The 26,456-nt window shown below is 42.4% G+C and overlaps 1 protein-coding gene across 3 annotated transcripts in view; it reads left to right on the top strand.

Annotated features, from left to right (window-relative positions):
- The window catches only part of nfatc2a (nuclear factor of activated T cells 2a), a 174,322-nt gene that overhangs the window by 34,431 nt on the left and 113,435 nt on the right, over positions 1 to 26,456 (top strand). For all 3 annotated transcript variants that reach the window (XM_041204464.1, XM_041204463.1, XM_041204462.1), the window contains exon 3: positions 9,320 to 9,482. In XM_041204464.1, the coding sequence (XP_041060398.1) occupies positions 9,320 to 9,482 (163 nt within the window). The remainder of the gene's footprint in view (positions 1 to 9,319; positions 9,483 to 26,456) is intronic.

Genomic DNA, 26,456 nt, shown 5'->3' with positions numbered 1-26,456 from the left:
ATGGCAATATGTCAGTGAGCCTTAATGTAAAGCTCCAGTCAGTTCAGTCTGTTCATTTTTTAAAATCCCAATCTTGATATATACTATATCCATCTGGATAGGGTAGCAGGATCGTTAGTCCACTGTTACTGGTGCATAACCATATTTTATTTTGTTGATTTTAGGTGGTTAAATGCTAAAAATGTGGTAATTCTGCAGAAAAAGTCAATCAAATAAAACATTGTAATTTAATATAAATTTAAAATAATTTATTTAAAATAAAATATCACTGGAAAAGTCACAATTCTTAGTGAACATTGTAACAAACAGTTTGTCGCTAGATTATAAAATAACCTTTTGATTCAATTTTACACTTCTTTAACTCACCACATGAAAAATAATTGAACAGAACTTGGCTTATGATCACCAAGAGCTAACACTTTAATTGACCAATCATTGTAGGTATCCTGTGTGCTGGGAACAGCCTGTATTGTGCTTAAAGAACGAGCTCATAGTGAGGCTCATTCACTTCAAATCCAGACTAGACATGACTTCAGTGCTCCATTATAACAAGGACAAAACTTGACTAGCAATAAAAATAGAAAATGCTGGAAGTATTCAGTAGGTCTGGCAGCATCTGTGGGGGAGAGAGACAGATTTATCTCCGAGCCGTGATGAGAGGTCCTTGACCTGAAACATTTAAGGGCCAAATTTTTCCAATGGAGGTGGGAATTAGGAAGTGGCGCCTAATGACCTCTGAAATGGGGTTGCCGTCCAATTAGTGACCGGGATGGGAAGGGGGATTGCAGGCTTGGGGGGAGGTGCGGCGGTAGAAATGGAGGTGGGACACCAAGAAAGTGGGCCACATTTTGGCCTGAATCAGCAGCTGTTGCTGTGGCTCCCATTTATGGGTGGCCTTAAAAACATGAAAGGATCTTCACCTTCGAAGTGGCCCCAGGACAAATGGAGAGCTGGGACCAGGAATAGGTTGATTGTTAAAATTTCGTTGCCGCTAGATAGTTTTACTTGATGGAAAAAGTGAAGGTTTGTAAAGAAAAAATCAATGCTAACTCCCCTGTGTCCTCCAGGCTGCAGCAAGTCAGCTTCAGAGAATTCCTAATGACTGCCTGTCACCATGCAAACCTCAGGAAGTCAGAAGACAAGCTCTTAACAAGCTCCCTAATGACATGCCCAATTAACAAGGTGGGCAACTTCACTTTTCTGCCCACTCCCTATTGTCCCCCCCCCACCCAGTCCTCGGGAAAGTCAGCAGCATCATGACCAGAGGCAGCAGACCAATGTGCAGGCTGCCAGAGCCACTTTTTTTTTTGGTCGTGCTGCCTCTCTCCCACCCCGGGAAGATCTGGCCATAACGATGTTTTCCTCTCTGCAGATGCTACCAGTCCTGCTGAATATTTCCCACATTTCCTGTTTTTATTTCAGACTTCCAGCACCTACAGTATTTTGCTTTTGTTTCAGTTATCAAAAAGGTTGACAAGAAATTACAACAACAATGTAGATTTATGTAGTGCCTTTAATATAATGAAATGTCCCAAAGTGCTTCAAGGAGCGTTGTGAAAAAAAAGAGTGTGATATCAAGCCACATAAGATGTTAGGTCAGATGACCAATACCTTGGTAAAAGACAGATGTTTTAAGGAATATCTTAAAGAAAAAAAGTGAGGTAGAGAGGCTGAGAGAGGCAGGGAGGGTATTCCAGAGCTTGGGGCCTAGGCAACCGAAGGCAAGGCCACCAATAGTGGAGCAATTATGATTGGAAATGCACAAGAGACCAGAATTAGAGGAACGCAGGAGATATCTTGGAGGGTTGTGGGTTTGGAGGAGATTATAGCAGTAGGGAGGGGCATGGCCATGGAGGGATTTGGAAAAAAAAGAGAACTTTAAAGTCAAGGTGTTGTTTGACCAGGAGCCAATGTAGGTGAGCAATCACACGGATGATAAGGGAATGGAACTTGCTGCAAGATAAGACACAGGCATCAGATTTTTGGGTGACCTCAAGTTTACAAATGGCAGAACGTGGGAGACCATTAAAATAGTTGAGTCTAGAGTTAACAAAGGCATGAGTAAGGATTTCAACAGCAGATGAGCTAAGACAGGGGTGAAGTCGAGTGATGTTATAAAGGTGGAAATAGGCAGTCTTAGTGATGGCACAAGTATATCTAGAGATCAAATGTGACACCAAGGTTGCCTGGATTAATCTCAAATAGTTGCCAGCTCTGGAGAGGGATGGAGTCAGTAGCTAGGGAATGGAGTTGATAGGGACCAAAAGTGGGGGCTTCAGTCTTCCCAATATTTAATTGGAGGACATTTCTATGCATCCAGCACTGGATGTCAGATAAGCAGTGTTGTTTAGCAACAGTGGAAGAGTTGAGAGAGGTGGTGGTGAGGTAGAATTAGGTGTTGTCAGTGTACATGTGAAAACTAGCACTGTGCCTTCGGATGATGTCATCAAGGGGCATTAAGTAGATGAAAAATAGGGAAGCCAAGGATAGATCCTTGTGGGACACTAGAGCAGGAGGAGCTCTTGTAAGTGATTCTCTGGCTACAATTAGAATGTTAAGAATGGAATCAGGTGAGAGCAGTCCCACCAAGCTGGATGACATTGGAGAGCTGTTTGAAGAGCTAGGTGTAGTCAATCATGTCAAAGACTGCAGACAAGATCAGGAAAGAAAGTTTACCTTTCTCACAATCATAGAGGGTGTCATTTGTGACTTTGATAAGAGCCATTTCGTACTGTGGCAAGGGTGAAAACATGATTAGAGGGATTCAAACGTGGATTTCAGGAAAAGATGAGAACGAGTTTGGGAGGTGACTGCACATTCAAAGACTTTGTAGAGGAAAGGGAGATTGGAGAAGGAATGGCATTTTGCAAAGACAGAGGGCTTAAAGGTTGTTTCTTTTGCAGAGGGGGTGATAGCAGCTGCAGATTTAACCAAGAAAGGGACGACACCTGAAGAGAGAGAACCTTTTGCAATATTGGCTAAAGTGGGGACCAGGAAGGAAAGTTGGGTGATCTGCAGATTAGTGGGAACAGGATCGAGAGAATAAGAAGTTGTTCTAATGAATATGATGAGTTCTGAGAGTACAAGAAACAAAATAGCTAATAAAGGCTTTAGTTTTGGAAAGGTATTTAGATTGCACAATTAACTGAATTTTACAAATCATCTATTATTTGCAAAGACTTGAATCTCCATGAGATAGCTTAGAGATTCAAAAGGAATATGTGGCCCTTTCAGGATTCAGTATTGCCCAGGTTTTTTTGAAATGCTGGTTTTATAATTTAAGAATTTTCTCAGAGGGAAGAAATGATAGAGTACAGAACCATTGAAGCTATTTTTAAAGTGTTTCCTCCATGTGGCAACCTATTATGCAGCATTTTTCTTTCTGTTGCTTCTGCTGACTTGGTAATTTTTTTTTTTGTAAAATACAAAGAATTCGGTTACCAAGCTTGTTGGTCTTCACCTTCAATGGCTGGTCCTACCACAACATTTAAAAGCTTTTGAAAACTTCTGAATTTTCCAATTCAGAATGTCATCTGCAAATTGCTAATCACTTTTGTCTCCTGCCTTCCCCACCAACTCATATTAAATAACTGTACTCATAGTATTTGCGTCAGTATTCATTTATTTAAATTGTGGAAATGCACAAAGTTCATGAGAGTGTTAAGATGGCATAGATGTACGTTTCCAGTGAGAAATACACAACCCACGCTGGTTATATGTGTTGCATTTTATTTGAAGACTCATCAAAAATACCCATGCCGTTGTGTTAGAGGATTGCAAACATTGGCATTATGGGACTGCAACATTTGTCAGTTGTGGCTCAGTGGTTGCACTCTCGCCTTTGAGTCAGTCCCAAACCAGAGACTTGAACACATAAACATGGCTGACACTGCAGTGCAGTACTGAGGGAGTGCGGCACTATTGAAGGAAGCATCTTTCAGATGAGACATTAAATCTAGGCTCTGTCTGCCCTCGCGGGTGGATCCAATAGCACCAAAACAAAAAAATGCTGGAAAAACTCAGCAGGTCTGACAGCGTCTGTGGAGAGAAAGACAGAGTTAACGTTTCGAGTCCGTATGACTCAGCTCTGAAGGAGAGTCATGCGCACTCAAAATGTTAATTCTGTCTTTCTCTCCACAGATGCTGTCAGACCTGCTGAGTTTTTCCAGCATTTTTTGTTTTTGTTTCAGATTTCCAGCATCCGCAGTATTTTGCCTTTAACCAACGGCACAATTTGTTGAAAGGTGAGGAAGACTTCTGGCCAAGTTTATTCTTCAATCAACACCTAGGAAAGAATTTTCCCCCCTTTGGGGGGGCTGTACGGGCTGGGCATGGCTCCGATTGGTGCCCCCGATCAGGTCCGTGCTGCCATTTTACGTGGGCAGGCCAATTAAGGCCTGCCCAGTGTGGCGCGTGCCTGGAAGCGCTCTGTCTCAGGGAGATAAGTTTTAAGTTTTAAAAATTTTAATAGAGAAAAAATATTGAAGTCATGCCCCTCATGTGACAGTGTCATACGAGCTGGGACATGTCAATGAACTTTAATGGAAAATTTATTTAATCTATAAACCCTTCATGAAACCTCATCTTGCCTGTGGATGAGATTTCATGAAAAATGCGAAGGCCACCTGGGCTCTTTGCCTGCCCACTCACCTTAAGGTTGGACAGGCAGCTTTCTCAATAGGGCTAATTAGTTAATTAATGGCCTTAACAGGCCTTTGACAGTTCAGTGGGCGCGCAGCTGACTTGGCTGTGAGCCTGCTGAACCGAAAATCTAAATGACACGCGATGATGTCGGGACGCATGTCCGACGTCACCCCGTGTCATTTTACGTCTCAGCGAGTGGGCCCCGCCCCCGCTGGCTGAGCCGAAAATTCTCCCCCTAAAATAGTTTTATCTGGTCGTATATATCATTGCTGTTTGTGGGAGCTTGTTGTGCATAAATTGGTTGCTGTGTTTCCCACATTTCCTATACTGGGTTAGGCCTCAGCTGGAGTATTCTGTTCAATTTTGGATACCATACTTTAGCAAGAATGTCAAGACATTAGACAGGATGCAGAGGAGATTCACTCAAATGTTACCAGGGATAAGGGACTTCAACTGTGCGGAGGGACTGGGGAAGGTAAGCTTGATCTTCTTTGAGCAGCGTGGATTAAGAAGAGACTTCCTGTAAGGTTTTGCTAGAGTGAATGACAGATAAATGGTGTCAGTAATCAGAGGAAACAGATTTAGGATGATTGGCAAAAGAAGATGACATAAAGGAAACCATTTTATGCAGTAAGTTGCTATGATCTGGAATGCACTGCCTGAAAGGGTGGTGGAAGTATACTCAGTAGTAACTTTCAAAAGAGAATTGGATAAATGTTTGAAGGGAAAACATTTACATGGCTATGGGGAAAGAGCAGAGGAGTGGGACTAATTGGATAGTTTTAACAAAGAACCAGCTCAGGCACGATAGGAACCTTCTGTTCTGTATCATTCAAGATTCTATGATTAAAACAATGACTACATTTCAAAAGTACTTCATTGTATGTAAAGTATTTTGGGACGTCCTGATGCCATGAAAGGCATTCTATAAAAGTTGCATAAAAATTAAAATTGTTTCACATTATATTACTGCAAATTTATAACTACAAATACAGCACTTGTGTTTGGACTCCAGGGGCAGAAATTTTCGCTGGGCCAGCGGGCGGACGCCCGACCGACTCAAGCGTGAAATGACATGCCTTGACGTCGGCCACGGTCATGCGATAGTTCGGTCAGTGGGCACATGTGGAGCGGCAGTGTGCCTGCTGGCAATTAAAAGGCCTGTTAAGGCCATTAAATAATCAATTAACCTAAACTTTTCGCTGCCCGTCCAACCAAATGGTTGATGGGCAGGCGAAAAGGCCATGCGGCCTTTGCATTTCTTTTGAAACCTCATCCACGGGCGGGATGAGATTTTCAAAAGAAAATAAAAATAAAAGTTTTACGACTGAATCAATGACATGTCCCTGCTCATGTGGCGGAGTCACATGAGGGGACATGTTTTATTACATTTTTATTTTCTTTATTTGTTTTTTTTAAACAACGCTTCATCTCCCTGAGACTGCTCTGTGCCTGAGGGAGATAATGAAGCGCTCACTCGTGCGCATGCGTGAAGTTTGTGCTTGGCCCGCTCACCTTCCTCCCCCTGCCCGCACAGGCAGCGCTGAGTGCTACCGCTTGTGTTTCACGCTGGGTGGGCCTTAATGGGCCTGCCGACGTGATTGGTCCGGTGCCAATCGCGGGCAGCGGGCGGCTTCCCGACCTCCCCTGCTGAGCCCGTCCGCCAAGGGCAAAATTCTACCACATATTAATAAGAATGAAATTCATCTATATGTGTGGAAATATTAAAAGGTGTCCCATATCCACATCCTCACAAGGAAGCTTAATCATTTTAAACCTTAAAGGTACATCAACACTGATTGTGTTCATTATTCACATACATCCCTAAATCTTCTGCCAAAGCCCTAAGATTCCATTGCAGATCTTGGCACAAATCTCGACAGTATATTCCATTCATAAAATTAGGGATGAGAATGGGTGGATTTTCTTTTTGGATAACAATGATCAAACTATTGCACCGAAACACTCTTCTCCATTAGGTCCATAGTTTTGTTACTGCACGTAATCTTTAAAAACAAATCACAATTGATCAAAATCAAACTGAAACCAAATTATTCCATAGTGTAAAGGTCAGCATGTATCCTAAGTGTGCACCATTTCTGTTTATTGTACAGGATCAAAGTTAAGATATTTCTAAAGCACAACATAACTTCATTAATTAAAAAAAAACAAATGGAAAATCAGGACCTGGCATTGGTTGAAGAATATCTCTCAAGATTTTTTTGCTAGTGAGTCAAATTGTGAAATAGATGGGGAAGTGAATTTGAAAAGAGAAATGATGGAATGTAAAACAGGAAGCATTCCAACAAAAAAGATTGTTTTAAAGTGATGTGCGAATGCATACAATGCATAGAAGATGGGAAATATTTTAACATCAAATCACAGTTCCTCCAGAATAATGCAAACTACATACATCACAGTTCAGGACTATCAGAAAAATATGACCTAATCTTGTGATAAGTCATGTGATATATTTTCAGATACAAACTGACAAACTAGAATTTAACAATGTTTTTCAAATAATCTGTCAATAACAATTCAGTATAAATGAAAATTAAACAGCCATTTTATTTTACCGGTAGATAATACTGTGTCGCGCTTTGAGACTGTGTTGCCCCTTTTACCAGATCAAAGTAGTTTTGGTTATTTGCCTCTTTTTAGATATCCCTCCCTCAATTCCAGCTTCATCCTCTTTTGGGTGTTGGGGTGCGGGACGGGGGGAGTTGGACGGGGGAGTGGGGTGAGTGTGGGAGTTAGTTAGGGATTGGAGAGAGGTGGGTGGCTTGCTTCCAGTGTCTGGTGGTTCTGCTGTGTTTTTCGTTGAATGAAAGCACATAGTAGCTGCTAATGATTATTCTTAACTTCTTATGAAAAAGTCTCATGGCTACCTGGATGTCTGTCCTTTCCAACGTGTTGTTTACCTGAAACATCCTACATGAGGCCCTAGTTCAGATTTGCATTGTGCCATTCTGCAATATAGCATCTGGCAGTCTCAATGCATTGCACAACCAACACACCTAGGAGAATCTTGTAAAATTATTCTGGTCAATTGAAAAATCATGTTGGTTTTGTTATTTCTATCGTGATGATTTGTAAGATGACCAAACAGATAATTATGAAAGCGGATAAATTCTGAAGAGCTTTATAAATTCCAGTGGGAATTTAGCCAGATCTAAAAAAGGTCTGGTGGAGATCTAGGAACAGGATTTGAATGATGAGATGAGATGAATGGATCGAACAGTCGTTCCTGTTTTTTTGCATTAATAATCACACTACTTATGTAGTAATGGAATTTTTTTTCTGTATGATCATGCACATGTGAGTTATAATGGTCTTATCCTGACTTGGGGAGTTTCTGTCCTTCACTTTTCCCATGAGATATTCTGTTCCTGTTACAGCCACATAATTCCTGATAGAATTTTAGCGTATAGCTGTGTTCATGCTAGTATTTTAGTATTACCTTATATTGTGTGTTTCACATGTGTGAAATTTAACAGAGGGATGACATTGCAATTCACACAGTTCCTGAAGAATGTATTTAATGATTCAAAGTTTTGACTTCATAGGGTTTTGTAATCGTTTCTATTTATTTCATAGCTTTTATTGTGTCTGGTGTGTCCACTGGGTCATTTTCCTGGGTATTGAATGTCAGTCAATCACATTTAACTCAAATTGGGTGCTGTGTTTCTCTATATTATAGCAGTGACTACATTTCAAAGTATTTCATTAGCCGTAAAGGACTTTGGAATGACCTGAAGTTGTTTCTTCCTTCATATGGTATTTCATTATTGCCCAACAAATGTGAAGATTTAACACACTGTTAATGGAGATTTCTGTAAGGGATAAAATTTAACACATTTCAATTTCTTAAAATAAAAAAAAGTGATAACAACCTCTAACTAATTTGATGTGCTGGATCTCATTGCCCTATTTTCCAATTCACAGGAAATTGACCTCAGTCCACCTCACCTCCACCAGGCCTTTGTTCCCGGCTCCATCCCTTCTCTGCCTCAGACATTGCCCAACTACACAAATCTCTAGCTCCCCAGGTGGTTTTGTCATATCATACCACATTTTCCAGGCTACTCTTGTGCTGTCTACTGGTTTTGTGGGCAAAAGTTTAAATTAAAATCATCACATAAATTTTTACAACTCTACTTCTGCCCCTTAGATTCTGTGTTCATGTTGTTATATGTAGTGTTGTGTAGTGCCAGAAAATGTAGAATAACTGCCATGGCTGGTTACAGAAATAAAACCTGATGTACTGTTTGTCTCAAACTGTGAGAACAAGACAATACCACCCCCCACACCCCCCCCCCCCCCCCCCCCCCCCCCCCCCCCACCCCCGTATTGCAAGAGGCCCAAATTTTGTGCTGTACCTGCCCCGTGTTCTGTGGAATGCTGGGATATAATGTCTCCTTTAGGTTGTTAGGAGGAAGCATAGTAGCAAAGGAGAGACTCTTTAGAGCGAATGGGGAAAATTAGAATATAAATTTACCTCATAGCAAAAAGCTTACGATATATTGCCAAAGGATAGGATAAGATCAATCTAGAATGCTCAAAGAGAGCTGAGCAAAACTTCATATGTGTTTTCTAAATACTGGAACATATATTTGTTTGATAAGTTGCAACTAATTATAAAAATATTTCCCATTATTTTGTTGTTTTCTTTCAGTGTCCCTTCTCTCCCTCCTTTGGAGTGGCAGCTGCCAAGTGTATCAGGACCATATGCATTGAAGATTGAGATACAGCCTAAGCCTCACCATCGGGCACACTATGAAACAGAAGGCAGTCGGGGGGCAGTTAAAGCACCTAGTGGTGGCCATCCTGTTGTCCAGGTAACCTGTTTAATTATGAAAGATGGTTTGACTTATAACTAGGAACATAGAATTTCTTGTCCAAGTATAAGACTTACAGAATTTAGGTCTAAGCAAATATTTTATCCCTATGATTTTTTTTTTGTTTTCATTCCTCGAGATTTTTTTTGCAAGACCAGAGTATATTTGTATATTTTAAGTAAATTGTAATCAATTAATTTCCTATTTCTGTCTGTAACACACTGTCATTCAGATTTTGGAACTTTGTTCTGCTCTAAACATAATCATGCATATTTTTCTAAGAGAAGTCTCGACTCCTGAAGCACTGACAGGTTTACCTTACTTTAAAACATTGGGAGATGATTTTCATCAGTTGAAAAAGATTAGGTGGCAGTTAATTATTGAAGGAGGGGCAAGATCTTCACTGCCCCAAGGGCATTCAAGGTATACCAAATAAGATTTTCAGCGGGACCTTTAAATGGGTGCAGATTATGTCCACCTGAAACATTAATTGTAGAGCCCCATTCAAACACACTCCACTCATTTGTACCAAGTAATGAGCTGCCCAAGCTGCAGCCCTTATCAGGGTCATTCTGGAAAAGGTTAAGAAATCTTTTTGAGCCAGAATATTTGTGGACCATTATACTGAGCATTCGACAGCTCATCCGAATTATGCTGATGCTGGCTCCAGGCGATCAGTGTAGCAACGCCACAGACTACACAAATCGTTTTGGGTTGAAAATTCCTCCAATGCCTTGTGGTCTATTTCAAACACCTACCCACACTGATGTGTCTCTTGGAATCTTTTGGTACAAGTCTTTTACTGTGTTGTAAGCACAGTACAGTTTTAAAAAAAATTGGGATCATTGGGGTATATCTTACCAAATGTTAAGATTTTCCAATAGTCTGTAATTCTGCCATGTTTTTTCTTGAAATACCTTGTTTAGAATTTCAGGTGGAGTTACAGACTGATTTAGCTGCGTCTGATATCTATTAACAATTCAAAACTCTGGATTGACCCAGTCATGTCTTCGATTTTGGTATCAAATTTTGAGTCCTGGCTAAAGTAGATAGGGAAAGACACTGCTCTGTGGTGACCTGTTTAGAGGCAGTAAACTGTGAAAATACATTTTTCACTCTTTGTTCTCTGTCAGCATCACCCTCCTCAGTGAAAGATGTGTTTAATGCAAGCTAAAGCCTCTTAACACTCTCCTTAACTGTAAACCTCAAGTGTGCCTCCTTGGATAACAGTATGATAATTTAATTTTACTAGACAATGGTATGATCACTTCTGAGATTTACTAGCAAATTAGATTGTACTGTAGACTCAGGTTAGACTAGAGCTGCAACTAGATGATGTCTTGGCGAGTGCAGCTCGCCAGGTGTACGTTAATAATATCTGGCCCTCAAAATGAATCTGATCTCCTACTGCATGTATCAAGCTTCGGCCATGCATTCTGTTAGGCAGCTGTCCTGAAGCTAAAACCATCTCATTGCTTTTCCAAGAAACATCTAGTCATCAATGCAGATCAATTTGTTTTGTGAATGTATCAATTATTGTTAATAACACATCATGACACTTGTACTGCTTCAACTAATCCCTAAATATGAAATGTTCTAAAAAGAAATTCTCCATATAACAGAAAGTTCTGATGGTTCCTTGGTCTATATGCCACTGATTTTTACATAGTATTTGGTTGCCCTCAGTTTTTTTTTTGCTTGTGGGCTGTACATGAGCTGAGTTCACATCCTTTGACTGAGATCTGTGGTTTTTTTTTATATCTTGATGCTTCTTCCTCTATTTTTTAGATCTGGCCAGAAGTCACAGCATTTTGCAAATATAAAGCATGCATGTTCTTGAATAGTCCAGTATTTGTTTCAAGGGACTGAAAACAATGTTATCACTCTCCTTGCACAAATTTAACATTACAATTAGTTCTTAGGAAATATATATTGTTTAATTTTAAGATGCAGCAAGAGAAGTATTGATTTAGAATCCATCACATTTTGAGATGGGAAACGGGTGGCAACATGTATCACATTTCCTGGTAGTGTAATGCTAGTGTGGCTCAGACACTTTAGTTGTGTAGTGCTGTGGTGAGGGGGAGGGAAGATAAAATGACATGATGATAGAGGAAGTTATTTGTGAAAGGACGATAAAACAAAATTAGAAGTGCGTTCAGGAGAAAATGCATGTGTAAACATTCAAATATACCCACAGGGAATGATATGCAAAGCAATTTGGAAATGGAGCACATTCATTCAGATTTTAATAACAAATAACTCCCTTTCAAATTTTCACCTTGTCAGTTGTTATTTAGCAACTATCAGGGGTAATATCAGCACAGGACTTATCATAAATTCTTACAAAGTTCAGTTTTTGTTGATAATACAGCAAGAAACCCTTTCTTTAAACCAAATAGCTATGTGTCATATAAGTTAGAGATATTTTTTAAAATTGCAACAGCTATTTGCATTACATGGTGCTTTTAACATAATAAAGCATCCTAAGATGTTTCACACAAGCAGAATGAACTTGACACTGAGCCTAAGAAGGAGAAAGTAGTATAGGTGACCAAAAGCTTGCTAAAAGAGAGAACTTTTAAGGAGTATTATAGAAGGGGAAAGAGGTGGAGAGGTTTACGGAGTGAATTCAAGAACTTAAGGCCTAAAAACAAAAAAACTGCGGATGCTGGAAATCCAAAACAAAAACAAAAACAGAATTACCTGGAAAAACTCAGCAGGTCTGGCAGCATCGGCGGAGAAGAAAAGAGTTGACGTTTCGAGTCCTCATGACCCTTCGACAGAACTTGAGTTCGAGTCCAAGAAAGAGTTCTCGAGCTCGAACTCAACTCGGACTCGAACTCAAGTTCTGTCGAAGGGTCATGAGGACTCGAAACGTCAACTCTTTTCTTCTCCGCCGATGCTGCCAGACCTGCTGAGTTTTTCCAGGTAATTCTGTTTTTGTTTTTGTTTTTGTTTTGTAACTTAAGGCCTAGATGGCTGAAGGCATGACTTAAAATATGTGCATAAGTCCTGTGAGATATTGAAATCTATAACATTCTGACTTGAAGCTAAGACTGTTCGCAACTTAGCTCAGCTATCACTCAAAAACAAATTTAGAAATAGCTACAGTAGGTTTGCTCCTTCCTTCACCAACAAAGAATATTCTTACCAATGGTATACATCAATTCCTTCAGTGCATAAAATAACTGAAGAGGACAGTGAGTGAAAAAGGCTATATTTGTGTATGGTTGTGAGGCAGGCCTATTTTCATTTTTAATGGCTTGTTTGTTTTACTTATATTTTTGTGCCCATCTGTTCATACATGATTTTCTGCCCCAAAGCTATTATTCCCCTGGAATATCCTCCGCCTGAAGTCAGCAGGACTTTTATAGTGCCATCCTTGTCAATGACATCAGCTGGCGAGAGGCTATCTGACGTCAGTTCAGTAAACTGGCCTAAATCTGGCTACACTTGACCACAAACCTAACTCAGCAGTGAAGCAGCTAAAAGAGTTTCAAGTATGAAAGAAAAAGTAATCGCAGTGCAGGCATCCACCCATGTCTGGCAGCCACCAATGCTTTTTGAGCTTCTAGTTTTTTTAAGCATTAATAAAAATGCTCTGCATTACGCTGTAAGTAGTGCACCTGTGTCAATATATTCTGCCATTCTGCTCATCATCTTTTTCTACAGACCAACATGATGGTCAACCACATCAGGGTAAACTGTAGCATACTTCAGATTACTAATTGAGGCACAGTTTGCCGAATGTTTGACTTCCCTTGTTTTATTTTCTAAAACATCATCTCATCCCACATTAGCTGCTTTTTGCCTGCCCCTGTGAATGACAGCTCTTTTGTGAATTTAAAAAGAAACTTAGCTCTTTGCCATGTTCTTCTTTACTTTCCATTTCTACCCGTTTCATTCTGTTGTTGCTGGAAGTTGGTTCAGTGCTGCAGTCCACATACCGTCAGAAACATAGATGGTGAAAGGAGTGTGCCGTTGGGTTTGAAATCAGTTTTATTGTCAGTTGCGTCAATGTTATTTGTGGGAAATGAGAATTACCTAGAAAGAGGAAAATCTTTGTCCTTTAGTCTTGGCACTCTGACATTTCTGTAAGGCGTTTTTATTATTATTTTTATCCATTCACGGGATGTGGGCTTCGCTGGCTGGGCCAGCATTATTGCTCATCTGTAGTTGTCCTTGAGAAGGCGGTGGTGAGTTGCCTTCTTGAACCACTGCAGTCTATGTGTTGTAGGAACAATCACAGTGCTGTTAGGAAGGGAGTTCCAGGATTATGGTACAGCGACAGTGAAGGAACGGATTATATTTCCAAGTCAGGATGGTGAGTGACTTGGAGAGGAACTTCCAGGTGGTGCTGTTCCCATCTATCTGCTGCCCTTGTCCTACTAGATGGTAGTGGTTGTGGGTTTGGAAGGTGCTGTCTAAGGAGCCTTGGTGAATTCCTGCAGTGCATCTTGTAGACGGTACACACTGTTGTTACTGTGCATCGGTGGGTGGAAGGAGTGAATGTTTATGGACGTAGTGCCAATCAAGCGGGCTGCTTTGTCCTGGGTGGTGTAAAGCTTCTTCAGTATTGTGGGAACTGCACTTATCCAGGCAAGTGGGGAGTATTCCATCACACTCCTGACTTGTGCCTTGTAGATGGTGGACAGGCTCTGGGGCGTCAGGAGGTGAATTATTGTCACAGGATTCCTAGCCTCTGACCTGCTCTTGTAGCCACAGTATTTACATGGCTACTGCAGTTCAGTTTCTGGTCAATGGTAACCGCCAGGATGTTGATAGTGGGGGATTCAGTCATGGTAATGCCTTTGAAAGTCAAGGGGTGATGGTTAGATTCTCTCTTCTTGGAGATGGTCATTGCCTGGCACTTGTGTGGCATGAATGTTACTTACCACTTGTCAGCCTAAGCCTGGGTATTGTCCAGGTCTTGCTACATTTGGACATGGACTGCTTCAGTATCTGAGGAGTTGCAAATTTTCTTTCTTTCCTGTGTGGAGTATCTGGCCTCCATTTAGTATCATGGGGTGGAATCATCCCAGATTTGCACCAAGTGCATTAGCGAATAGGAAAAAGAAAGTTTTACCCACCAGCCGCAATGACAGCCTCTCGTGCTGTATCATCCCAATCCCTCCTCATTAAGCATGCATTCCTGGGAAACATGCCATTTCAGTGGTGGGTGGGCTCTGATTCACCTGCCACGCCATCACCATACTGCTTCCTCACGCTGTGCGCCACATTTAAAACACAGCTGTGTGCACAGCTCAGTGCTTCCAGCCCAGGACTGCTGCAAAGAAAACATGGCCCCTAAAGGCAAGATGACTGCAGCCCCTAGGTTTAGTGATGCATCCATTGAGCGCCTTTTGGACGCCATGGAGGCCCACTGTGATGTCCTCTACCCTGCTCTGGTTGCAGGATTACCGCTCCGGCTTGCTAGGCGATGGCAGAGGTGATCAGTCCCAATGCTGCACACAAGAAGTTGGTCATCCAGTGCAGAAATAGGATGAATGATCTCATCTGAGCTGCCAGGGTAAGGCAACCATCTCATCACTCTAAACTCACACACTCAAGCCCATCACACATTCACTGGCACTCTGCCAGCTCAAGGGACATCACCACTCACTCTCTCACACACACCCTCATATCTCCATCTGGCCTCATCTCCTCTGGACACTGCCTCATCAGCCTTCACCATCTTGAGGCCACTTGTACAGATCAATTTGTGCCCCTACACACACCGTGGGATGCCCCCTTCATCAATTCAGCCCTCACTCAGCAGCCTCTTCTCTTGCCTGAGGCCACTTCTCCCCCTCCCCCAAGCAAGTCCTAGCCCTGCAGATGTTGAGAAGCCACTGTCACCTTACGGCTGATAGGTAGAGACCTGCCCATGAATCCCCCTAAAAGTGATGTGGTGCTGTCTGAGAAGCCTGGCACTGATGACTGTGAGTGCTGCCCGAAGCAAGATAGGCAAACAAACCTCGAAGCTCCGAGTGAAGTACAGCTTGCCGGGTGTATGTCACTTATGTACAGTTGTGAAACACAGCGGCCTGGAATCATGCTGATGTGCCCGAATGATCCAGCGAGGGGGATGATTCCAGCAAGCTGGGCTTATGCAGATGTATTACAATGAAGTTCCCGACATCCGATGGTGGAAAATGCGGCTTGCCATTGGCGGGCAGAGCGGAAATTACACATGACATCGTGAAACTGATTTTTGGCCTTTTCGCCATATTGTCTGCTCAGGTTGCCGAACACACCTGACACCAACGGACATGGAAAATTCCACGCATGGCTACAATTAGGAAATTATCCTCCGGATGATTCTGTGTCTTATCAAGTGGTGACGCAAGCATTATCAGATTACCTCACTTTTGTCACAAAGCCATATTAAGAAGATCTTTTTTATTTAAATATTGTGTGGTTGAAGCAGCATAAAACCTCATTATTCCCTTGTCTCACATTAGCCTTTTATTAACAGAGTTTAATAAAAGAAAATGCATTTTTGTTAACTAATTTCATGAAAAGTTGGAGTCAGAAAAGAAACTAGAAGCTATTATTCTTGGATTTCATGAAGTAAGCTAGGAAGTTGTTTTTGGCCCAGTGCTAAAGGTGGGTCTGACATACCTTTTATGAAGTTCAGATGTTTGTTCCAATATAATTAATTTGTTCAAAGGTTACTTATTGACATATGACATGGGAAAATGACTTCTTTAAAGCTGTGTGCATATTATTGCCAATAGTGGGGTTGTATTCCAGAAACCACCCACACTAGGTTTTCATAGGAAAAAGGCCAGCAAGAATGAAAGAGCATGACATCATCAATGAACCTTATCCCCCTGCTTTAACCCCAGGCTAGATTATTTAGAATCTGTAAAATATTCAGCATTTTATGAAAGAAATTCCAAAGAGGTTTCTAAATAATCCCAGTTACTTTAATTGGAAGTTGATTAAGACTCGAGCGCTAATTAAATCAAATAATTTACAACTATTTTAGTCACTTGGATGGTGTCAGATCATAGAATTATGGAATGATACAGCACAGAAGGGGACCACTCAGCCTATTGTGCCTGTGTCAGCTCTTTAAAGGAGCTGTCCAATTAGTCCCAAGCCTTGCCCATTTCCCAAAGCCCTGCAAACGTTTGTCCTTCTACTGATTATCCAATGTCTTTTTGAAAGTTATTATTGAATCTGCTTCCATCGTCCTATCAGGTAGTACTTTCCAGATCATAACATTTTGCTGCATTAAAAATTCTCCTAATATCTGGTTCTTTTGCCATTTACATTAAATGGATGTGCCCTAGTAAAGCACAGATGGTTACAGCAGTTACTTGTTCTGCAGAGCACTCAGTTAGTGCAGAATGTGTCGAAGAACATTGAGGAAAATTTTCTCCCTGGCAGGGGGGGTGGATGCGGGCGCGTGGCCGATTGCCGCCCGCGATCAGCTGCATGCCGCCATTTTACGTGGGCTGGTCTTGGGGGCGGGGGGAGTAGGGAGAGTTGGGACCCCTGTGCTCTTTCGCACAGAGCTGCCTCAGGTAGATCAATTTGATTTTTGAAAATTTTGATAAAGAGAAAAAAATTTTTAAGACATGTCCCCTCATGTGACAGTATCACATGAGCTGGGACATGTCAATGAATTTTATTTAAAATTTTCACTAAATTTTAAATACCTTCATGAAACTTCATCCCGCCCGTGGATGAGGTTTCATGATAAATGCGAAGGCCGCCTGGGCTCTTCGCCTGACCGCCAACCTTAAAGTTGGATAGGGCAGCTCAGTTTATAAGTTAATTGATATTTAAATGGCCTTTGACAGTTCGGCGGGTGTGCAGCCAACTCCGGTACTCCGGTGCATGCCCACCGAACTGAAGATCTGAATGACGTGTGGTGATGTTGGGACACACGCCCGACGTCAGCGCGCATCATTTTACGCACTGGCAAGTGGGCCCTGCCCCCACTCGCCGACCCAAAGATTCTGCCCATTGGCACTGGTGATGAATTACAGCTGAGGCCTATTACCCACCATAATCAAAACCATCTTTGTTTCAGAAAGAACATTTCACTCTAGTGTAATTTACTTTGATACCAAAATTAATGTACTAAAAAAAACTGAAGTATTCAGAGTTGCATATTCCTTCATAATATTGCAGCTTGACAAATTCTACTATTGGGTCTCCACAGGCTGAGACTTGTAAAGGCCTTGAGCAGAATACTGCACATCATAGCTTTTCTGCAGTTATACAAAAATCAAGTACGGTGAGGGGGTTGTTACAAAAGGGGTTTTTTAAAAACTCAATTCTTGCTTAAAATTGATTTTCTTTATTATAAATAATACTCAGTTGGTGGGCACTGCATATCATAAAATGCTAAATTGAGGAATTACTATACCAAACGATAGATCAACAAGCTGTGTAGACAGTCTGTTGCAGTTTATACACCTTTAGTGTTTAGTACTTTCCAAGTTTGTTATTTTGTAACTGGTGTGTTGTCCCTTCCACCCTGCCCCAGCTCGCTCATAAATTCCACAGAAGCCTTTATGATAGACGGATAAAATAATTGGAACAGATTTAACTAATATAGTTATTTCAATGATACCTCCAACATAGACCATGATAATAGGTGATTAACTTTTTTAAACTTGTGGAAGGATTTAAATATTGGAAAACAGGAGTTATCAAAAGATCTATATGGTCTGATACAACATTAAAACAAAAATATTCAATCTTGATTTAATGCTACTTAATTATTAAACTTTTGAATCAAGACTTTTTGTACTTTATTTTCTTATAATTGGAAATGACAGTACTTGCATTGTTCAGATATTCAGCTTAAGAAATCAAAGGACACTGCATCTTTCATCTCACTTTCCACATTGCTGCATAACTCTTTGTGGTACAATGCAACATGTGATGTTTCAACTTTGTTCTAAAAACATCATACATTTGTTTACCATTTCTTGAGCGTTACTTGTGGGGGGCGGGGGGAGGGAGGGGGAACAGAAAATAAATCTGGCTTTTTTGCAAATTGTTTGCACCATGTTTTGCATCACTCAGGCAGCACTCATATTTTGCTACCAACATGCTAGAAACATTACGGATGCAAAATTGGGATTGGTAATGCCGGTTATTTTGGCACTACGCGTGCTGATTAGGGACCAAAATGCCACCTTATGTGCGCATGCGCACTTCTGCCCTGAGTCACACCAGTGCTGATTACCTCTGGGAAAACCAATCCTAAACATCACATAATTAAAAACAAAAATTACCATGATCTCTACTGCTTCTGTTTCCAAGATCTCCAAACTCAATCCTGCCTGTGACTTCCATCCTATTACCCCTGCCCTGGTCTGTCCTCCTAGACCGTGTACCAGCACTTACCACCCTCCCAACAGTATTTTTGAGGTCTGCGATCTTCCTACTAAATACTCCAACCATGCTCTCGAAGTCTGAATTCCTGCTACCCAATCCCTGACAGCACTTTCAACCCCCACCCCAGCAGTATCCCTTAGACCTATGATCTTACCCAACTTTCCCACAGTACTCTTGAGGCTGTGATCTTCCTAACTGAACCCTAATCACAAACTCTGAGGCCCATTTGTTCTTCCACCAGACCTCTGTGATCAAACACAATCACTTACCTGGAAATCGGAGCATTAACCTCAACAGCCTCCCACCATAGCGCCATCTACACTATGATGTGGTTTGAAGCACCTTGGGGTTCCACATTTGAGCTTTGATTATTAATACTGTGTGGATAAGACACCAAAAAATCCAGGTTCCTGAATTTCTAGCCCCACACTTCCTTATGACAATAGAATGAAGCATGCTATCCTCAGTAATACAGTTTATAATTGTTATGTCTGAAAAAGGTCACAAAACAGATTTATATTTGTTTCCCACCTTCAACAGTGGCTGGATTCAGACTAATAAACAAAATCTTAACATTACAATTAAAAAACAAAGCACAGCTCTTGCTCAATGGGCTTTGTAAATAGAGGCATAAAGGACAAAAAGCAAGGAAGTTAAATTAAATCGATGTAAAACACTAGTTCAATCCCAGTTGGCGTATTGTGTCTGTTCTGGCCACTAAATCTCAGGAAAGACATGAAGGCTTTGGAGAGGGTACAGGAGAGAGTTCCTAAGATAGTTTGAGGGAAGGGGGTCAGTTACATAGATAGACTGGAGAAGTTGGAGTTGTTCTTAGGCTGGAACTTTCTGTGCCCGCTGGCATCAGGCGTGTTTGGCGGTGTGGGTAGACAGTATGGCGAGAAAGCCAAAAATCGGTTTCATGACTTCCAGAAACTAGTTTGCAATCGTCTGCTCTGCTGGTCAAGGGCAGGCCACATTTCTTACCGCCAGACATCGGGAAACTCATTGTAATACATCTGCGTATCATTATAAGCCCAGCTTATTGTCAGCGTGATTGCACAACTGTACATAAGTGACGAGCACCTGGCGAGCTGCACTTTACTCAGGATTTCGAGGTTTGTTTGCCTTGAGCAGCACTTGCGGTCATCAGTGCCAGGCTTCGCAAACAGCACCACATCACTTTTAGGGGGGCTCGCTGGCAGATCTCTACCTACCAGATCAGCCATAAGGTGGGGGTGGCTTCTCAAAGGCTGCAGGGCTAGGGCTTGCTTGAGGAAGGGGGAAAACTGGCTTCAGACAAGGAAAGAGGCTGCAGGACAAGAGCTGTACTGGGGAAGAGGGGTATACCAGGGCATGTATGGGGGCACAAGTTGATCTGTGCAAGTAGCCTCAAGATGGTGAGGGCAAGGGAGGCAGTCTTCAGAGCAGATGAGGCCAGATAGGGATGTGGGGGTGTATGTGAGAGAATGAGTGGTGATGTCCCTTGAGCTAGCAGTGAGTGAAATGGCCATGAATGTGTGATGGGCTTGAGTATGTGAGTTTAGAGTGATGAGATAGTTGACTTAGCCTGGCGGCATGGATGAGATCATTCATCCACTTTTTATATAGGATGGCAAACCTCTTCTGTGCAGCATTGGCACTGATCACAGCTGCCATCACCTACCAAGCAGGATTGGTAATGTTGCTGCCCTCCTGCGGCCAGTGCGGGGGTAGAGGACATCACAGCAGACCTCCATGGCATCCAAAAAGCACTTGAGGGACGCGTCACTAAACTGGGGGGCTGCAGTCTTCTTGCCTTTCAGGGCTATGCCTACTGTGCAGCAAACCTGGGCTGGAAGTACTGAGAGGTGTGCGTGCGGCTATACTTTAAATGTGGTGCCTGGTGTGATAAAGCGGTGAGGTGATGGCGTGCAGGGTGAATCGGAGCGCACCTGCCATCGAAATGGCATGTTTTTCGGGAATACATGATTAATGAGGCAGAATTTGGACGATACACCAACTGGGGTTGAGCTAGTGTTTTACATAGATTTAGTCTAACTTCCTTGCTTTTTGTCCTTTATCGCTACTGCACTTCGTGCAAATCTGGGACGATTCTGCCTTCAGAGTGAGAAAGCTAAGAGGAAATTTGATAGACGTGTTTAAAGTCATGAAGGGTTTGGATAAAGTAAATGAAGCAAGGCTGCTTTCAATGGCTGAAGGGCTGATAACTAGAGGGCATGGATTTATGGTTGCAGAAGAGTCAGAGGCAGCATGAGGAAAAATGTGCTTAGGTTTTGGAATGGATTGCCTGATAATATGATGAATACAAATTTAATAGTAATTATCCAGAGGACATTAGATAGATATCTTGAAAAATAAAAAAAATTGCAGGCATGTGGCAAAGAGCCTGGGAGTAGGACAAGCTGGATTTCTTTTGAAAAAAGCCAACACAGACTTTAGTGGGCCAAATGGCCTCCTTCTATGTTGTATTATTCTCTGATTCTATGCCTGGTATTATAACTACCAATGGGGAGGTAGGTTAAGGTGTGTGGGGATTGTTAAATCACATAAAAGTGAAGTCAGGCTGGGATCCCGACATCATCCCGCCCACTTCTGAGTTTGACTTGGGTGGGTTTTCAAGCTAACAGGACCCCTCCCCCCCGCACCCCCCTACCCACCTTCCCCCCGCCCCCTCCATTCAGCTGTAGTAAGTGTAATATGTAAATCGGTAATGAACTGCTGTTTTTATTCAGACTTCTGGCTTTAAAAGCCAGTGCACTGGTTGCTTGAGCTGTGTGAAATTTGCCACAGCCAAACGGCTAACAACATACCACAGAGTGCTTGTTCAGTGAAACTGATGGCTGGGATGCCTTCAAAGAGTGAAATTATCCCTGTCTAAGTGAAAGGCCGGTGTTCACAGATTCTCTACTGAGAGTGTGCTCTCACTGCTTCACAGGTGATTTCCAACCTTTTGGATAAAAGCAAAAAACTGCAGATGCTGGAAATCCAAAACAAAAATAAAAATACCTGGAAAAACTCAGCAGGTCTGGCAGCATCTGCGGAGAGGAACACAGTTAATGTTTCGAGTCCGTATGACTCTTCAACAGAATTAAGTAAAAATAGAAGAGAGATGAAATATAAGCTGGTTTTGGTGGCGGGGTGGGGGGGGGGGGGGGTGGGAAGGAAATGTAGAGCTGGATAGAGGGCCAGTAATAGGTGGAGATAGCCAAAAGATGTCATTGGTATTGGTGTGGCTGTTCATCTTGCTCATCATCACCTCTGGTGATGAGCAAGATGAACAGCCACACCAATATCAATGCCACCAGCAGCAGGAACGAACCGGTAGGAGGACTAGATGCCTCATCTTCAGTCACAGGAGAGATGGATATAGAGATTCGGCTCCTAAGTTATGAGATTCCCCCAATACAGCACCTATAGACAAAGAATCAACTGTCTGGAAATGTGTGAGCACCAGTGCCTCAGGAGGCTGAGGCTTTCATGGCAGGTTGATGTTGACATCTGTAGCCTCCTGGAACAAGGCCTCCTTCCTAGTGGACCAGGAGGAACCCCATTTCCAGTGGCTGTCATCAATGTGTCTGTCACTGGAGGGCCCAACACCAGCTTGGATCTGTGCTTCTTCCTGGAGTTCTATGCTTCTTTCTGGACGGAGAGAAATCAGTGAGCTGTGTGTTGGGAATGGATCATGTGGACACAAAGGAAGGACATTTGTGGAAGGTCACTGTGAGGCATGGGTGTGAATTAGTAAAAAGAGAAGGACGAGTGTGAGTGTTGGCTGTTCAGGTGGGGATATGAGGAGATGCCTGGAGAGAGAGGAGGAATGAATGAAGGTTCAAGGTATGTTGGTCTGAGGAGTTTTGTGCAGGAGAATTCTGGGAAAGTCAGAGTGAGCGTCTTAACACTTGAAAGTGTTATGTCTCTCACCTTTCCTGCCCCTCTGAGATCATTGAACCTCTTGGTACACTGTCTCCAGGCTGGAAGGACCGCACTCCTGCTGCTCAGTTCCTCGGTCACTTCCATGCATGCCTGCTTGATTGGAGAGGCTGACCTCATCCCCCAGTCCTTGGGAAAGATCACCTCACTGCAGACCCTCAGATTCAGCTGCCAGGTAAGAGTGAGAGGCCTAGGGCCTTCCCAGGTCTCCTCTCCATTTTGGTGATTGTTGAACCCTCAGGAATCAATGTATAGTTGAGCCATTCTGACCCCCTCCATGATCCCTTTAATTAGAAATTTAATTTGACAGACATGGCATGTTATCCTACCCACTCTCTTTGGTCAGGAAACCTTGATGCAGGATGCTAATACTGTGGCTCGGTTAAAGAGCCACAGCAAAACCCTCTCTTTGACAATCAGCCTCCTAGCTGCCTGTGGATCAATTGTAATAAAACTCTGCCCTATGATTCTAACATACTCTGTCATGATCTTGACCCCCTTGACTCATGTCATCACTCCCTGCTAAAGATAGTTGAGCACAATTCCAGAGTATACTCACCTCTCCAAATTCAACCTTGGCCTTCTCTTTACCACGGACAAAATATTCTGGCCTCAACTCTTAGGAGGAAATTATGTGATGTTATTGCTGTGCAATGACAGAGAAATTCTGGGGGCAAGGGGCGGAAAGTGAGGCAAAATACAAATACACCCTTTCCTGCTCTTTTTGAGCTGGACAGGCAATTCTCATCTAGGGAAGAGGGGCAGCCTGCCCTCCTCATGTCCTGGTAGCAGTTTGTGGATATGTCTCGGGGTATTTGTGGACTATTTGTGAAATGCCACTAGATTTAGCTTAATTGACAAAGCTGCATCTACACCTGCAGCTTGAGTGCAGGCACTGATTTGATTCTAGGCTGTGAGTTTAAAAAAAAGCTAATGACAGTTGGTTCCAGGGGGATTGCTTGCCATAGTGTGAGTGAGAATGTTAGCAAAATATAAGCTTCGTTTCACTTTCAGCTCAACTGGCATCTAGCTCCTCATCCTGAAATGGCAGAATGCCACCTTGAGATTACTCTGGCTTCGTGCATTGGGTACTTCCAGGAAACCTGCCCCTAATGTTTATGTGACCTCTCCCCAGGATTTGGGATGCACAAGCATTACTTGAATTTCCAGACTCTGTTCTTTAACCTCAACTTAAATATGTTACTGTCAAACCTGTGTCTTCCCATTCTGTTCTCAGTTCTAAATTTTTGCTTCCAGCTCAGGAGCGCAGAGTTGGGAGAATTCCCAGCTACGTGAACCCAACTCCTGAAAAACCAGCCCTGGAAGTTCCGATTTTCATTCCCGAGGCGTAGGGGTAGGGTGTAACGGGATTTGTGCCCGCTGATCTCAGAAACAGTTCGGAGGGAGCACAGAGGCTGCTGGGTGTGAAGGCAGGCTGGGTGGAAACCCATCTTCAGTGTTGTCCCTGCTGCAAAAAAAACCAATGAAACCAAAAATAGCCCTATAGTTTCCCCCCTCCCCCCATTCACTCCCCATGCCCCATGGCAACCCATTCCACCTCAAGCCCCACTCACCCCCATGGCCTCTCATACCCTCCATGCCAATCTATGTCCCCTTCCCAACCCACCCCCCCATGGCCCCTCATACCCTCCATGCCAACATATGCTACTCCACTCACCACCATGGCACTTTATATCCCCTATGCCAACTTGGTACCAACTCATTCCAACCCATGCTCCCCACCAACCACCCTTTGCCCTTGTGTCCTCTATTTCAACTTACCCAGTATCCACTGTGGGGAGAGGGGAGATAAAATAAATTTCTAGAGACACAATTTTACGCCGGCGGGATTTTATAGTCCCGCCGAAGTCAATGGACTTCTGGAAGGCTTGCCACATTTTCCAGCATTGTCGTGATGAGGCCGCAAAATTCCACCCTAAGCATCTGTTGATGAATTCGCTATTTAAAGAAAACACACTCATTGATAAATACCCATTAACTACATTTAAATTCCTGCAACCACCTTTATTACAAAAAGGATTTGTATTCATAGTCCCACTTCAAAGGCTTTCTAAACACTTGGAGCTGTCAATCAAACTGTGAACTGACAGACACCCCACTGTGATAATTTTAAGTTGTGAAATCAGTCATGCAGCACTAATCCTATAACGATAACTCTCAAGCTTATGTCAACTGACAGAACAAAATAGTAAGTGCTGATTTTTTTCAGATACTTAAAAGACAAGAGATTTAAATGCCTTGACAACTTCTTTGACAGCTTCTTGACCTAGTTTCACTCGTAGCTCCCTTGGCACCTCCCTTGACAGTTCCAATGAACTTGACAGTTCCAATGAGCTTGTCCACTTTTTATGCACATTCGTGTCTAATTTTAACAATCCCAAAAGGATTTTCCCAAAGGGCATCTTACCTCTTCCAAAGGGCACCTCACCTCTCCCAAAGGTGTCCCTGGATCTAACCAAAAGTGTACCTTACCTCTCCAAAGGGGTATATCACCTCTGAAAAGAATTCCTGTAAGTTTAGACCTTCTATTGATAGGTCTAAACTGCACAAGATATATTTTGGACATTCCACTAGCGAAAATTGGATCTGCTAAAGGCAGCTACGTTTTAACATGTGAAGCTGCCTCTGTGAACCACAGATGTGCAAAGTCCAACCCACTCTTGTTTGCCTGCCCCCTGCAAAAATGTTGGGGGCCAGGTTTGGGGGCAGGACTTCAGGTTTCAGACTTCTGGCACCATTTTGGCTAAGCCAGGGACCTCTCCATCTGCACGAATATTCAGGCTTCACCGTCTTTGCATCATCTATGCTCCTCAGCCTTTTAAAAACTTGGTTCGTGTTCCTCTAATTCCTGTTCTTTCCAGTGAAAACAAGTTCAGAATTAATCTAGTCCCTCTTCTCTGAAAATTCCCCGATAAATTAGTAAGCCTTTGAAGACATAGAGCAGTCCCAAAATAGCCTCACCAGTTATCTATAGCAGAATGTAACCTTTTGTTTTCCTCAGTATTCCCATTCATGCTGTATTTACTTTTAAACATTTCACCAATGTTTTCTAAACTGGCTGAACTTTAATATAAATTTATGAACATTTTCTTGATCTCTACTGTAATGATCCAATTTATTTTGTTAAGCCCTGAGGGAAATCAGATGTTAGGCCCTAAGATAGTAAAAACAATATGCATCATATGAGTAGGGCTTTGACTAATAGTTTCTTTTTATCCTTTCATGGGATGTGAGCATTCCCATCTCTAGTTGCTCTTGGTGGTGAGCTGCTTTCTTGAACTGCTGCAGTCCATGTGGTGTAGGTACACCCACAGTGCTGTTAGGAAGGAAGTTCCAGGATTTTGGCTCTGTGACAGGGAAGAAACAGTGATCTAGTTCCAAGTCAGGATGGTGATCTCAATAGTGTATAGTCAGAACAAACTTCGTTATTGTTAAAAGAAGGAATGTGTGACCATCTCGGCAGAATCTGAGCAGCATTCACTGCAGGCTTTTACATTTTTATTTGAGCTGTCCACATTTAATACCTGCTGATTTTCAGTTTGGTGGCGGATGGGTGTAGCAACCCAGCTTTTATCATAACAGCAATCATCATCGCTATTCGTTACCATCAGAAATGAATTGGGAGCCCTCAAGAAGAGTCTTTAGGAAAGTGTT

Source organism: Carcharodon carcharias, chromosome 14, assembly GCF_017639515.1.
Source record: "Carcharodon carcharias isolate sCarCar2 chromosome 14, sCarCar2.pri, whole genome shotgun sequence".
NCBI classification, from domain to species: domain Eukaryota; kingdom Metazoa; phylum Chordata; class Chondrichthyes; order Lamniformes; family Lamnidae; genus Carcharodon; species Carcharodon carcharias.
Note: the sequence above shows the minus strand (reverse complement) of the source record. Positions and strands in the feature narration are given on the sequence as shown.